The 13,579-nt window shown below is 39.4% G+C and overlaps 1 protein-coding gene across 2 annotated transcripts in view; it reads right to left on the reverse strand.

Moving 5' to 3' along the window:
* Nucleotides 1-12,982, reverse strand: part of ARFGEF1 (ADP ribosylation factor guanine nucleotide exchange factor 1) — a 78,450-nt gene extending 65,468 nt beyond the window's left edge. Inside the window, exon 1 of one of the 2 annotated variants that reach the window (XR_010067658.1) lies at nt 12,460-12,982. Coding sequence is in view for 1 of the 2 variants with exons in the window: in XM_063299370.1 (XP_063155440.1) it covers nt 12,460-12,583 (124 nt within the window). In the remaining variant the exon portion in view is untranslated. The remainder of the gene's footprint in view (nt 1-12,459) is intronic. The other variant, XM_063299370.1, reaches the window with a different exon arrangement.
* Nucleotides 12,983-13,579: the final 597 nt, after the last annotated feature.

The raw sequence follows: 13,579 nt of genomic DNA on the forward strand, positions 1-13,579 counted from the left end.
GGGGATCAATTTATTTTTAAAAATTATTTTTAAGTTTTGGACTTTGTTTTCCATCCAAATATTAAGGAGGATTGAGAGTAAATAATTGTCTCCCTGTTAGTATTTTTGCACTAAATTTGAAGATATTAGCATTTTCCTACACTTTGAATCGGCTGTTTTGAACTTTCAGTTTTCTGCTTCTACTTTCCCTGGGGAACTGTCTGCATATCTCACTTTCACTTATGTAAACACATTTTGGAATTCTTTCATATCTATGACTTTTGCTGGTTAAGCTCCTAGGGGGCGCCATAATCTACTGCTTGAGACATGGAGGATTTTAAACAGACTTTCTCTGACTTCCAACAAGATTTCAAACAGATTCTTTCTGATTCCTACCAAGTTTTTATGCAAGGCATTCAGGACATCGTGGAAAATATGAGGTCTAAAATGTGTCATCTGGTTGGGGACGTTGTGGATGAAACTGAGGGATTTAACAGTGACAGAAATGTTTCTTCTAAGAGTGAGATCAGGACCTCTGTTGAAATGCTGGATGAAGATCGGATAGACGAGTTGAAGAAATTAAAGATTGAGTTGCAAGCCATAAGTGAAATTGATCTTCTGATGGAATGCCATGGGAAAGAAGGGGTTATTATGTATGGGAGATCTCTTGAAGTGAAGTGGGAGTTTTTGAGGGGGGCAGTTGGGCTGTTCAATTTTTTTTAAGAAAAAAGCTCTGTGCGCATTGTGGGGACATGTAAATTCTGTTGGTTTATTTTGAAGTGGGATAAGGCTTTAAGAATATTTATCTGGATTGCTTTTAGGGTTTGGCTGATTTCATTCATCTTTAACAATATGAATTAAGATTATTAAGGTATAATAAAAAATAAGTATCTGGGTTTGGGTTTAATATGATTAAGATTATTAAAACTGTTGTATTATCAAGTACAATGGCAAACAATGTATGTGTTTTTTAGTTTGATCTTTATTATAGTAGACAGGAATGTATAGAATGGTAGTAGGAAGGAAATAATTAAATAAATGTTATCTTTGGGGGGAGTTGATTAGGAGGTTTATGTATTTTTTCCCTTTAATATAAGGGGAGGGAGCAACTGTATTTAGTAATTTTTATAATATGCCAATGGAATGATTTATAGAAATAATGTGATTTTGGTTTAATAAGGGATTGATTATGGAAAATTGTTGTACATCCTTGAAGTTAAAAGTTGGAAGTCCCCTCTATTTGTAATTTTGAGGGAAAAAAATGTGTTTCTACACTTTTCTTTTCTTTATAGTTTTTTGTTTTTCTGTAGCTTTTATCTTTGCTTGAAACTTAATAAAATTCTTATTAATAAACAGACATTTAGAAAATGCAAAGGCAAAGTTCCTTTAATACTAGAAACTCCCTTTTCTATCCAGATATTGTTTTATATAAAGTAAAAGGCCACAAATGCCATGTCTGAAGACAAACAAGTGATTGTTTTCCTTTGTATATCAAACAATGCAAACATCTGACCCTCTTCAAAATAATGCTCATATTTTCATTTACTAAAATTAGCCTGTGTATGGAAAAATACTATCAACCAATGGAGAAATAAATGATACTGATCAGAATAATTAAATTAGAAGTATATCAATATTTTTACTGAATAAGTGTTTTGTTTTGGGTCCCATTTTAAGAAGACCATTGACAAATTAGTGCCCAAGATTATGGCTGAGTCTGAAAACAAAGCTTTAAAAATAGCTGTTGAAATAACTGGATACTTTAGCCTGAAAAATAAAAGGTTAATAAGGAAATTAATATCTTTTTTTAAACATATAAAGGACTTTCGTGCCAAGATAAAATATAATTGTTTTCAAAGGCCAAGTATAGCCAGAAAAAAAATGCACACTGATATTCTAAAGAAGGGCTTTTCAAACTTTTTCAGGCCATGGTACCTGTTAGGTTTTTAAAAAAAAATCCAGGAACCCCTAATTAAGAGGCAAAGCTCTACTGATAGAAAATTGCCTGTGACCTGTTTTCCCCTTTAGTCTTTCATGGAACTCCATCATGTTCTTGTGGAACCCTAGCATTCTGCAGCAAAATTGGAAAAAAGCCTGGACACTTTATACATAGTAATTCTTTCCTATAATTCACAAATAACCAGCGGATGATGTCCTCTGTGTTCCCTCTTCGTATAACTTATTCATGCTCTATTTCTTCTCTGAACCAATTCCCTTCTTTGCTTCCATTTTCACAACCACTCTGCTATTCCATGTGCCATAGTCATCCAATCCTGATATTTCTCTAGTTCTATCCAACACCATATTTGGTTAAATGCTATCATCCTCTCTTGCTTTATTTGAGATCCTTGGATTAGGTCACTTACAACAATGTACTTAATAGACAGACACGCTAACCAAGCTGTTTTACTTTCTGTAAAATGACAGTTTGCTTCTACCTGTTCTCCGTGTATATATGTGTGTACTGTATGGTCTGAGTATCCATGTGTGTATGTGAGTATGCATATATGTTAGTGTATTTACACACAAACCTGAAAGTTTTGTTTTGTTTACAGAGTCATGTGAAAAAGTAAGTATACCCCATTGAAACCTTGACTTTTTCAACATTTGATCTTCATCTCAACAATATTGATAAAGGAGATATAATATATATCATGCACCATTTACATTTTGTAATCCATTGTGTAATTTAAATAAACACACATTCAAATTTCACATGTGGAAAAAGTAAGTACACCCCTACATTTATCACTACTTTTAATACCTAAAATTAGAACTAGCTGCACCAGATCAGGTACAAAGGATTAGAACATCGTCAGAGAGGATCTGGGAAGAACCTATTTAATTCAAATCTCAGACATTTAGTTTGATTTGCTCTTTGTTGTTGAAGTGAGTGGTATCACCGTGCCTAGAAGGAAAGAGCTCTCTAAAGCCTTCAGAAAGAAAGAATGATGACAGTAAGTAGGAGAAAGAGAGGAAATGAGCACTTTATCCCCACATAATGATATTTATGGGTATATTCTATGATTCCTTGCTTTTATTTTTTTTAAGGCAGAAGGAACAACAAAATACTATTTTATACAAGTCAGAGCCCTATGCCACACTGTGTTGACAGGCACTGAATATGCATATGTCATTTGGTTGCTAAACAATTGTTCCTTATGCTAAACAACCTGAACACTTTAATATTTTGAACAATATTTCTTCAATGTGGCAGAAAAATCTCTTTCATATTGGGTATATTTCTGACTTCTGCAAATAGCACACCAATCAGTTTACATGGAATATATTGCTTCCAAATTGGTAATAGCTCAGTTGCTGGAATTCTTATAAGTCCATTCCATTTATCTCAGCAAATCTTGTTTAAGAGAACTCTGGAAGAACTGAGCTTGGGAAAGAATCTATTTTGATTTTAAGCAGCTGCCAAAGAGCCTGACACCACATCTGCAATCTGACAAGACATAACTGGATACATCTGTTGATCATCGCAGAACAAGCCTTAAAATTCGTAATTAGAAATTTCGTTAGGCATTTGAATTACACCAATAAAATTTCAGATGGTACAGTAAAAGCATCATTCCTATGGATTTTAGATCTTTTTTCATAGCCAATTCTACAGTCTAAAGAGTATTAAATCAGCACCAGACTAAAAACATTTATCATGGACTTTTAAGAAAGGACCTTTACAGCAAATGATCACTAATGCTAAGGTAAACATTTAAGAACTATGTAAAAATAAAAGTAGGCAAAAGTCCTGTTCTACAAAATGAGAATGGATATGTAAAGATATTACCTTTAATAACAAAAATATTTTGTTATTAAAATAAGAGATAACAACATCTTGATTACAGAAAAGCACTTGATATTCTATCCCTTTCTTTTTAGCAAGCAAGTTAAGTGTGGGCTGAATGGCATAACAATTAGAGTAAATTGACTTGAAAATTATACTCAAACACTATCAATGTTTCCTCATCAAATTGGAATAAAGTATTGTATGGGACACCACAAGTTCTGTCCTGAACTTTTATTCTTTAATAATGTTATTAATTACAGGTAGTCCTCATTTAATGACCATTCATTCAGTGACTGTTCATGGTGGTGCTGAACAAATGGCAGTTATGACTGGTCCTCAAAATTATGGCCGTTGCAGAACCCCTGTGGTCACGTCATCAAAATTCAGGCACTTGGCAGCCCACTCCCACTTACGACCACAGAGGCGATTCAACTCCCCGCCCCCCTATCTCCCCCCATTTCTGCCCTTTTGGCCGCCATGCACTCTGCCACATATCCCTGCTGCCCCCCGCTGCCACTCCCAGCTGACCTTTGCCATCTTCCTCCTGCTGCTGCCCCAGGATCCAGGCACTGGGTGGGGGTGCAGCTCTGGGATACATGCGGCAAGCATGGCAGGGTGATGGAGCCTCATCTGCTGAAAAGAGCCTGCGGGCCCGGCCAGGGATGGGACAGCAGGATGTGATGGCAAGGCACGGCACTCTCCATCACCACATAAGGCAGGAGAGGCAGCGGCAGCAGCAGCTCCCTGGGTGAAGGTGGAGGCTGTGTGCAAGGTGCTGTTCAGGGTGGCGGCAGAACTGGAGGAAGCCAAGGGATGAGGGCTTCCTGGCGGCACAGTGCAGGCTCTGCAGCTCGTGTTCAAAGTGCTCCTGGAGACCTGGCTTGCGGGGCTTCAGCAAGGGGTGGAGGAGAGCCCAGTGCTGACAGAACCTGCCTGCAGGCCCTCAGCTTGCTCTTAGCCCAGCTTTCCTCCAGCAAATGACTGCGAAGGGCCAGCAGCTTCCAATGTGCTGAAGCCCGCAGACCAGTTCTCCAGGGGTGCTTCTGAAGAAGGTCAGCTGGGGGCAGCATGGCCAGGCAGCAGAGTGCAGGACAGCCAAAAGGGCAGGGTGGGGGGAGGTAGGAAGGGTGGGGGGAGTAGAAATGGAGGCAAGCACAGTAGGGCAGGAGAAGCATGAGGTCCTGGCCTAACAACAGCGTGGTCCTGACTTAACAACTGCAACTGGGACTACCGGAACTGCTGTCGCTAAGTGGTGCAGTCATGTGATGTTTCACCTAATGACTGCTTCACTTAGCGGTAGAAATTCTGGTCTCAGTTAGGGTCATTAAGCAAAACTACCTGTAACAGGATTAAGAGGTGAAACAAATGCTTGCCAAAGATGCATATAACACAAAATTTGGTGGAATAACTAATAACCTAGAAGACAGGAATAAAATTTAAAATTATATTGATAGGTTAAGGAAATATGTTGAAACTATCAGAAATTTAACATAGAAAAATACAGAGTTCACTCAGAAAACAGAAATCAAGTGCACAGGTATAAAATGCAAGATACCTTTCTTATTAACAGGACTTGTAAAAAAGATCATGCAATAATACTTGATTGGAAACTGAGTTTCAGTCAGCAGTATAGTGAAAGATTGAAGGAACTTAGTATTTTAGCCTTGAGAAGAAAAGACTCAGAGAACTCTAAAACCTGAAAAGATGTTATATGGAGAAACAGCCAAGTCCTGTTTCTATTATACCAAAGTGCAGAACATGAAAAAAAAGGATTTAATTTAAAGAAAAATAGATTCCAACTGAATGTTAGTAAAAATTCCTTAGCATTTCAACAATAAGTTGCTTAAAGTAGTGGTAGGTTCTCCTTCACCCAATGTGTTCAAGCACAAGTTAAAAAAACTCCCAGGGATGCTGTTTTTTATTGACTGTTGATTCAGTTTTCACATAACTTTAAGACACCCAGACTGAGACATCATACAAACAGATTAAAATGATAGTATTTAAGCAATAGAAAAGGAGACTACATAATCTATACCCTTTCTACCTTCTGAACACAGTCAATATCTTTCTTGTAACGTGAAAAAGCAAAGCTAGCCTGAAGGTATAAGGTACCTGATTTTGGAAGATTCATACCCGAACATATACATGTAGGATTAGTTATACAGTCTAATTATATAAAAATGCTTGTTAACTTTTATTAGATTTTCATAACAATTTGTATAGTAATAAACAATTACTATATACATTCATTTCTACATTTCTAGTAATATTGTTATCCTGATTTTTCCTACATATTTTTCACATATCACTCGGCTAATAGTCAGCCTAGTAACTTTTTACAATTTTAGCATAGTATTTATTAGATTTATATCCTGCATTTTATTGAGGAGCTTGAGTTGGCAGATACAGTGCTTCCTCCTATTTTTCTCCATAACAATACCCTGTACAGCAGCCTAGAGCGAGAATTCACACTGTGAATCTTTGTGGCTGAGGGTGGGCCAGAACCTCTTAAGTATAACTTCAAGTACTTCTTCGGTTAATCTTGCTTCCATTACAGCTTGCTTTTATGTTGTTAAGAAATAAGGCACTGAACTCACACAGGAAGACAAACAGGGCAAAAGCAAAAGAGCATAAAATATACATTGTTAAAAATTAAGATATTATCTAGGGATAAGAACCATGAAAATCAAGATGATTCATCCTAACAAACTGGGGGAAGAACTTTTCTTTTTTGATCTCAGTTCAAATAAAAAGGATTGCAAAACAGCAAAACTAACATGAATGCTTTACTGCATTCACCATTTCTTTATTATCCAATTTTAAGAAGAACCATACAGGCAGTCCTTGCTTAATGACCCTAATTGGGACTGGAATCTCCTCCGTTAAGTGAAGCAATTACTAAGTGGGAAATCATGTGACTGTGACTGTACTTTCCAGCTGAAAAGAGACAAGATTACTCAGTTTCACACCTTCAGGTCTTGTTTGCCTCCTAACCACTCCCCCGCCCTTTGGAATGCTCAAGTACCTGCTTTCTGACTTCACATCAAAAGCAATGTGATCACACCCCAGCTTGAGGCTGGGAGCTGCAGGTGCACTACACAAACAGCTTACTCTCTTGAAACCCTTTCTGTCCAATCTCTCTGCTCTGTGGGGGTGAGGGGTCAGGCAAAGGAGAGATTGTGTAAAGAAATCGCTCCCCCCCCTTTGCAGAGCAGAAAGATTGGAGATAAAGCCAAAGCCAAGGGGGGAAAAAAGATCTCAGCAAGGAACTGTTCAAAGAATTTCAGAGCTATTAGAAGAGACAAGAAGCAGTGTTACAATGACATCTGCAAAGACACTGAAGATGGAAACAAGACACAGAAAAACAAAGAAAGATCTGAAAGATCTCTAAACTCAGGAGGAGGTCCCAACCTTGAGTTGGTATGCCAAACCATGTCAATGGACAGATAATAACTGATTCAAGTAAGATTAAAGATGGAAGGAGTATACTGAAAATCTGTACAGTACACATGTTAACATCCAAGATACCTTAGAAGATATTCCCTGTTTACAAGAAGAAGATCAGTGGCCAGCAGACTGGAAGAGATTTGTTGACAAACTAATCAAAAAAGGAACACTTAACAGAGTATTCAAACTATTGCATAATATTTTTAATGCTAGCAAAATAATTCTTAGGATTATCCACTGCAGATTAGAAGCCTACACAGAAAGGGAGATACCAGATATTCAGTGTGGTTTTAGAAAAGTCTGAAGACCAAAGACATTACTGCTGGTGTATTCTGGATATTTGAGAAAGCCTAAACTATATCAAAAAAGCCAATAAGTATTTAATTGACCATAGAAAGGCCTCCAATTCTTTCAAGCTGTGAACGTCCTTAAGAAAATGGGAATCTCAGAATATCTCACTGTCTTCACACAAAACCTATGCACAGGGCAAGAAGCCATGGTCTAGGGAGGACACGGCAACACACTTTAGGTCAGCGACAGATCGTGGAAAAGGTTGTGTACTCTTATTTATTAACCTATATGCTGAATATATATTGAGGAAGGCTAAATTGGAAGAAGATAAGTTTTGTTTTAAAATTGGAGGACGAACCATCAATTACCTGCATTATGCTGATACTACTCTCAGCTGAAAATGCAAATGATCTGCAAACTCTAATAATGAAAGTCAAAGAGCACAGTGAAAAAAATGGTACTATTAAATAATATGAAGATCAAACTGATGACAACAAGTATATGGCAACCAGATTCAGAACTGACAGTGAACTGGTGGATAGCTTCTGCCTTTTCAAATCAACTATCAGCAGTAAAGGAATGTACAGTCAAGAAGTACACCACAGGCAAGCATTTGGTAGAGTATAATGAAGACCCTGGAAAAGATATTCAGATGCTCTGCTATATCGATATCTAGGAAGATCAGAATTGTGCAGGGAATAGTTTTTACCTTACACTATATGGAAGTAAAAGATATAAAAATGCCATAATGACTATACCTACAAAGATCAGCATTGTGCAAGCTATGATATTCCCTGTGACACTCTATGGAAATGAAAGTTGGACTCTGAAGAAGCAGGATAGGAAAAGTATTAATGCTTTTGAACTTTGGTGTTGGAAAAGACACCTGATAATATCATGGACAGCCAAGAAACCAAACCAATGGGAACAAATCAACCCAGAGTTGTGGAGACACATCATGCAATGACGTAGCTTTCTGGAAAAAAAACTCTAATGCTGGGAAAGGTGAAAGGAAAGAGAAGGATGACCTGCAGCAAGGATGATGGACATAATCAATCAATCAATCAGACTGAATTATATATACTGTTTTATTTTAATGTGTTAAGAAGTCATGTTGTACAAAAGCAGAAATTTGGATGATAATCTCTAGGCTTTTCGTATTAATGGGGCACATGCACAGCTTAACTAAATTACCAGGCACCGTCCGACACTGTTGATGTATGTACCTAAGATTATCATAGGGTTAAGGATAGATAGTTTACAAATAAAACCTTATTAATCCAACTGATAATGTCATCTTACAAGATATTATGCTTAACAGTATCTTAACAAATTATATTAATATATCATAACTAACACATTTATTCACAAGTCGGATCAAGTTCAATTTATTTCACTTCCTGGTATATGTTGTTTTCAAACTAAACCAAGCCAAACATATCATGGATTAGTGCAGTGTAACTAAATTTAACTAAATATTTGATAAGTATATAATTCAACCACTACTTCTAGCCCTCATTCCCAATGTTCTCAAACTTGCTTACTGTCATTTGTCAGGACTTCGTTTTAAAAAGCATACATTTATTCATTTATTTAAAAGATCTGTATGGCTACCATCTTGGAACACAATGCTAGGCAGCTCAAATAAACATTCACTAGACTCTGTTGAAGCACAATACTTCGCACCTTAAAATTGCCTCAGGCTGTTACACAACTCTCTATAAGAATAATGTATTTTATAGGTAAAGGTAAAGGTTTCCCTTGACGTAAAGTCCAGTTGTGTCCGACTCTAGGGGGCGGTGCTCATCTCCGTTTCTAAGCCTTGGAGCCGGCGTTGTTCGTAAGGACCCGTCCGTGGTCATGTGGCCAGCATGACGACACGGAACGCCGTTACCTTCCCGCCGAAGCGGTACCTATTGATCTACTCACATTTGCATGTTTTTGAACTGCTAGGTGAGCAGGAGCTGGGACTAGCAACAGGAGCTCACCCCGCTGCGCGGTTTCGAACCGCCGACCTTCCGATCGGCAGCTCAGCGGTTTAACCCGCAGCGCCACCGCGTCCCTCAATGTATTTTATGCATAGGTATTAATCAAATGAACAGATAGAGCAACTATGCACTAGAGATTTAGCCCTGAACTGAAATACAAATGAATAATATTGTTGCCTCCAGATTTCTCTATGAGTTACTTTGAGTGTATTATTATAACTCAGAGTTAAGTGGAAATCTATAAATTACCTTACAGGTCATAATTTCATTATCTTTTCTCCAAAGCTATTTATTACTGTATTATATCTGAACTTTCTCTGGAATGCCAAACTATCTACCTAGGGGTTTCCTCCCATTTTATAATCACAACAATCATGCTATGAGGTAAGCTGGGTTAAGAGAGTGGCACAAAGTCACCCAGGGAGTTCCTTGGCCAAGTGAGGATTTGAACATGTTTCCTAGTCAAATAAAACACTTTAACTACTATAATACGTTGGTTTCTCAAGCTATTAGGATTCCTTGAATGGATGCATTTTGCTTATATCATAAATTCCATAATATGTATTTGCTTTTTTCTGATTCTATATTTTCTTGTATTTACTTTCTTACTCATAGAGAAAAAGCCACTACAAAGGACTATAGGAAATCATTGGCCCAAAGAGTTAATTTTAACTTAAAGCATTAATTCTGCCAAGTTAATGTTATCAATACAGTGCCTTAAAAGTCTCATTGCTAACTATGATTGTTTGGGTATATGTACCTGGTGGTGGTGAACTATTATGCTACTGCAGTATGCTGGATCCATCCTATTATTTAGTATTTGCCCCAGTATTTAACGAGGGTTCCTTTTTCTCCCTCTCCTTTAACTTTATAAGACCTAATTATTTTTATTAGATTTTATTTTTGAAATACTGTATGATGCCATTAAAAAAACCTGGATACTTTTTTGGTTAAGGCAACAGGCTACAAACTAGGAGACTGTGAGTTCTAGTTCTGCCTTAGGCATAAAAGCCAGCTAGGTGACCTTGGGCCAGTTACTCTCTCTCAGCCCAACTTACCTCACAGGGTTGTTGTTGTGGGAAACATATGAGGAGGAAGGCATATTAGGTACGTTCGCTGCCTTGAGTTATTTATAAAAATAATAAAGGTGGGATAAAAATAATAAAATAAAATAATAATAATTTATTTCTTTTCAGGAATTTAAAATAGAGGCACTGAACCTCAATAGCTTTGACACCATCAAAAAATGGAAGATTAAAGGGAATGAACTTAAAATACCTCACACCTACAGTTTATTTATTTATTTATTTATCAAATTTCTATCACCGCCCATCTCTCCCAAAAAGGGGACTCAACTAAGGCACAACTACCATTATGTTAATTAGAAATGTGCATAAAGTAATGCAATTTGGTCAAAAGCAAAGAACATATTTTTTTTCCAAATCACAAAACTATTTAATAACAAACAGGCAAACAAAAAAATCAATTGTCTAGTCCAGCTCTAATTGCACAGTTATATAAAACTAGCTGTACCCAGTGTGTGAACTATTTTATATATCTCAAAGCATATTCCAATGAAAGCAAATGACAAAGATGAATATCCACATTTATACATATATCCATAAAACATTTCAATAAATATCCTCTTTGGGCCAGAAGCCTTAAATAAATTGAGATATTTAGATATATGATTTCCTTTGAATACACATGCTTATGAAATCAGCAATATTGAACAAAGGTTAATGTTTATGTAATGGAATCATTACAGTATATAACATGCATAATTTCAAATTCATTACAATATATATCACCATTATCCCAGGGTGGGAAAAATGATTATTCAACTGTTTTAAGATTAAACACAATATTTATTTCTGCTTTTAAGTTACACTAAACAATTTCAATAAATATAAAATCACTCAGATAAGGTATTCTTTACTGGTCCTCCTATCAGAATTCTCCATTATATGCTACCAAATCACTTTGCATTTCAATATCATCTTGTTCAAACTAAAACAATTCAATTGCTCTTTGAAAACGATTTTAGTGGGGAAGAATGTAAGCCCACATCTAATAAATATCAGTTTCATATTTCCTTCCACAACGGCTTAAATAACCATGCAAGACAAGAAACAATAATCCTCCCAAAAGATATTTTAAAAACTATCTGTATGCTACAACAGATGCCCTACTTCATCACTGCATCCTTTTCTGATGTTATTTACTCTCCTTACACAACAGCCTCTCAATTCAGGTATCAAATTTAAATATTGCCAGGGTATCGCTGTCCCTTGTTTTTCCATCATCTTCTTGTCTTCAGCTTCCGTCCTCCTTTCCCCCCTCGTTGCTGCCCGTCACCTGATCCCTCCCAGAGGTCTTGTTCTTCCAGGTCAACTCTTTACACACCTTCTCTTGCCTATTCATGCAGGGTGTGTTTATGCGCGAGGGAGGAGGTAAAAGAAAGCCATGTCAAGGCAACCGATTGTATTTCGCCGTCGACGCAAGGCAGGGGGAAGAGGCGGATGGTTAATACCAAACTCTTCCTGTTCGCTCAGATTCACATTCAAGGTTCTTTCCCAAGACTAGCCTAAAACACACACGAGCACTTTCAGGGGTTCTCCGCCTGTCTCCCATCCCCACATCCAGCCTGATACTGACTCGCCGCGTTGCCAGATCACAAAGGCCTGTCTCACGCATCAGCAGGGCCACGGCAGCTCATCCTCCCACTTCCAGCTCCGCTCTGAATCTACCCGAAACCTGGCGTGGGGCACCTTTGTCGCCCCGCTCCGCGCACGCAGCCCTTCACCCCAAACGACCCTCACCGCCGCCTCTGTCGCCTTTTCTTCCCCAAGCCGGCCTCTCCCTACAATGACAGCCGCCCTATTCAGTTCTAAGGCCCAGCCTGCCCGCCGCAGGTACCCGGTTTCCCATCCTTTGCCTCCCCTCTCTCCTTCTATTTACCTAAGGCCACCTCACAGGCTTTGCGCAGCTGGGAATGATGCGCCTTCTTCACCTCCTTGTCGGCCAGGATCTTCTCCAAAGCCCGTGTCAGGAACATGTTCTTCGTTTTCTTCCCCTCATACATGAGGGCGCGCTGAAAGTGAGGGGAAAAGGGGGGATGAGCGGGGGGTGACTCTCAGGGCTCTGCCGGCTGAGACCCGAAGCGGCTTCCCAGGAAATTGTCTCCCTCCTTGAACGGAACTGAAACCGGGCTCTGACTGGGCGGCTACTGCGGCCCCTGCTCGACGCTGAGGTGGGACGAACCGGCTCTCACAAGAACGCAGCGCTAGCCGCTCGCCTCAGCCTCCATTAGCAGTAGTGGCGGAGGCGAGAGGAGCGGCGGCGGCGAAAGCAGCAGCCTCCCGTCCTCGCCATGTTGGAAGGAAACGACGTCAAGGCCGGGGCCGAGTGGTTACAGAGGAGGAAGCGGCAGCGGCGTCGAGGTTGCTACTGCTGCTGTTGCTTCAAGGCCGGGAAGAGAGGGCGCAGCCGCAAGGAGGGAGGGAGGGAGCGAGCAAATAGCGGCGCTACCAGTCGCGCAAGGTAGCCAGGGGGAGCTGGGACTGGCTGCCGGCCGCGCGCAACAGGTGCGAGGAGGGAGGGGCCTGGGATTCCTCTTCGCAGAGAAGGGAGCGAGGGACTGATTGGAGGCCGAGCCCGCTCGCCTCCCGCCATATTTGATTTCTCGGGAGGCTCCCGTCGGCCAGGCCGGCTTGTTCCCGCCGACTGACAAGCGGTTGGCGCCCCGCTTCCTTTGCGCCTTCTCGCCAGGCAAATCTGCTCTTACTCGCCACACGATGGAAAAGAATTTGCCGGCGCCTGGGACTCGACTCGATCAGGCTGGGATTTTTCCTCATTAATTTCGGCTGTAAAATGAGTATACCAAAGCTGGGGAAGTTGTTTTTTTGTAGTCAAGTACTTCCTTTGGGGAACTGCTACGGAGCTTGTTTCTTATGTTTATCGTTTAGATGTCTTGCAGATTGTAAGCGGATACCTTTTCTAGTTCTTGAATCCGTTTTATATTTTGAATCCTTATTCACATCGAAGTATGTGTATATAAACTCACCCAAAAGTGTGGCGG

Source organism: Candoia aspera, chromosome 3 (assembly GCF_035149785.1).
Source record: "Candoia aspera isolate rCanAsp1 chromosome 3, rCanAsp1.hap2, whole genome shotgun sequence".
Classification (NCBI taxonomy): Eukaryota; Metazoa; Chordata; class Lepidosauria; order Squamata; family Boidae; genus Candoia; species Candoia aspera.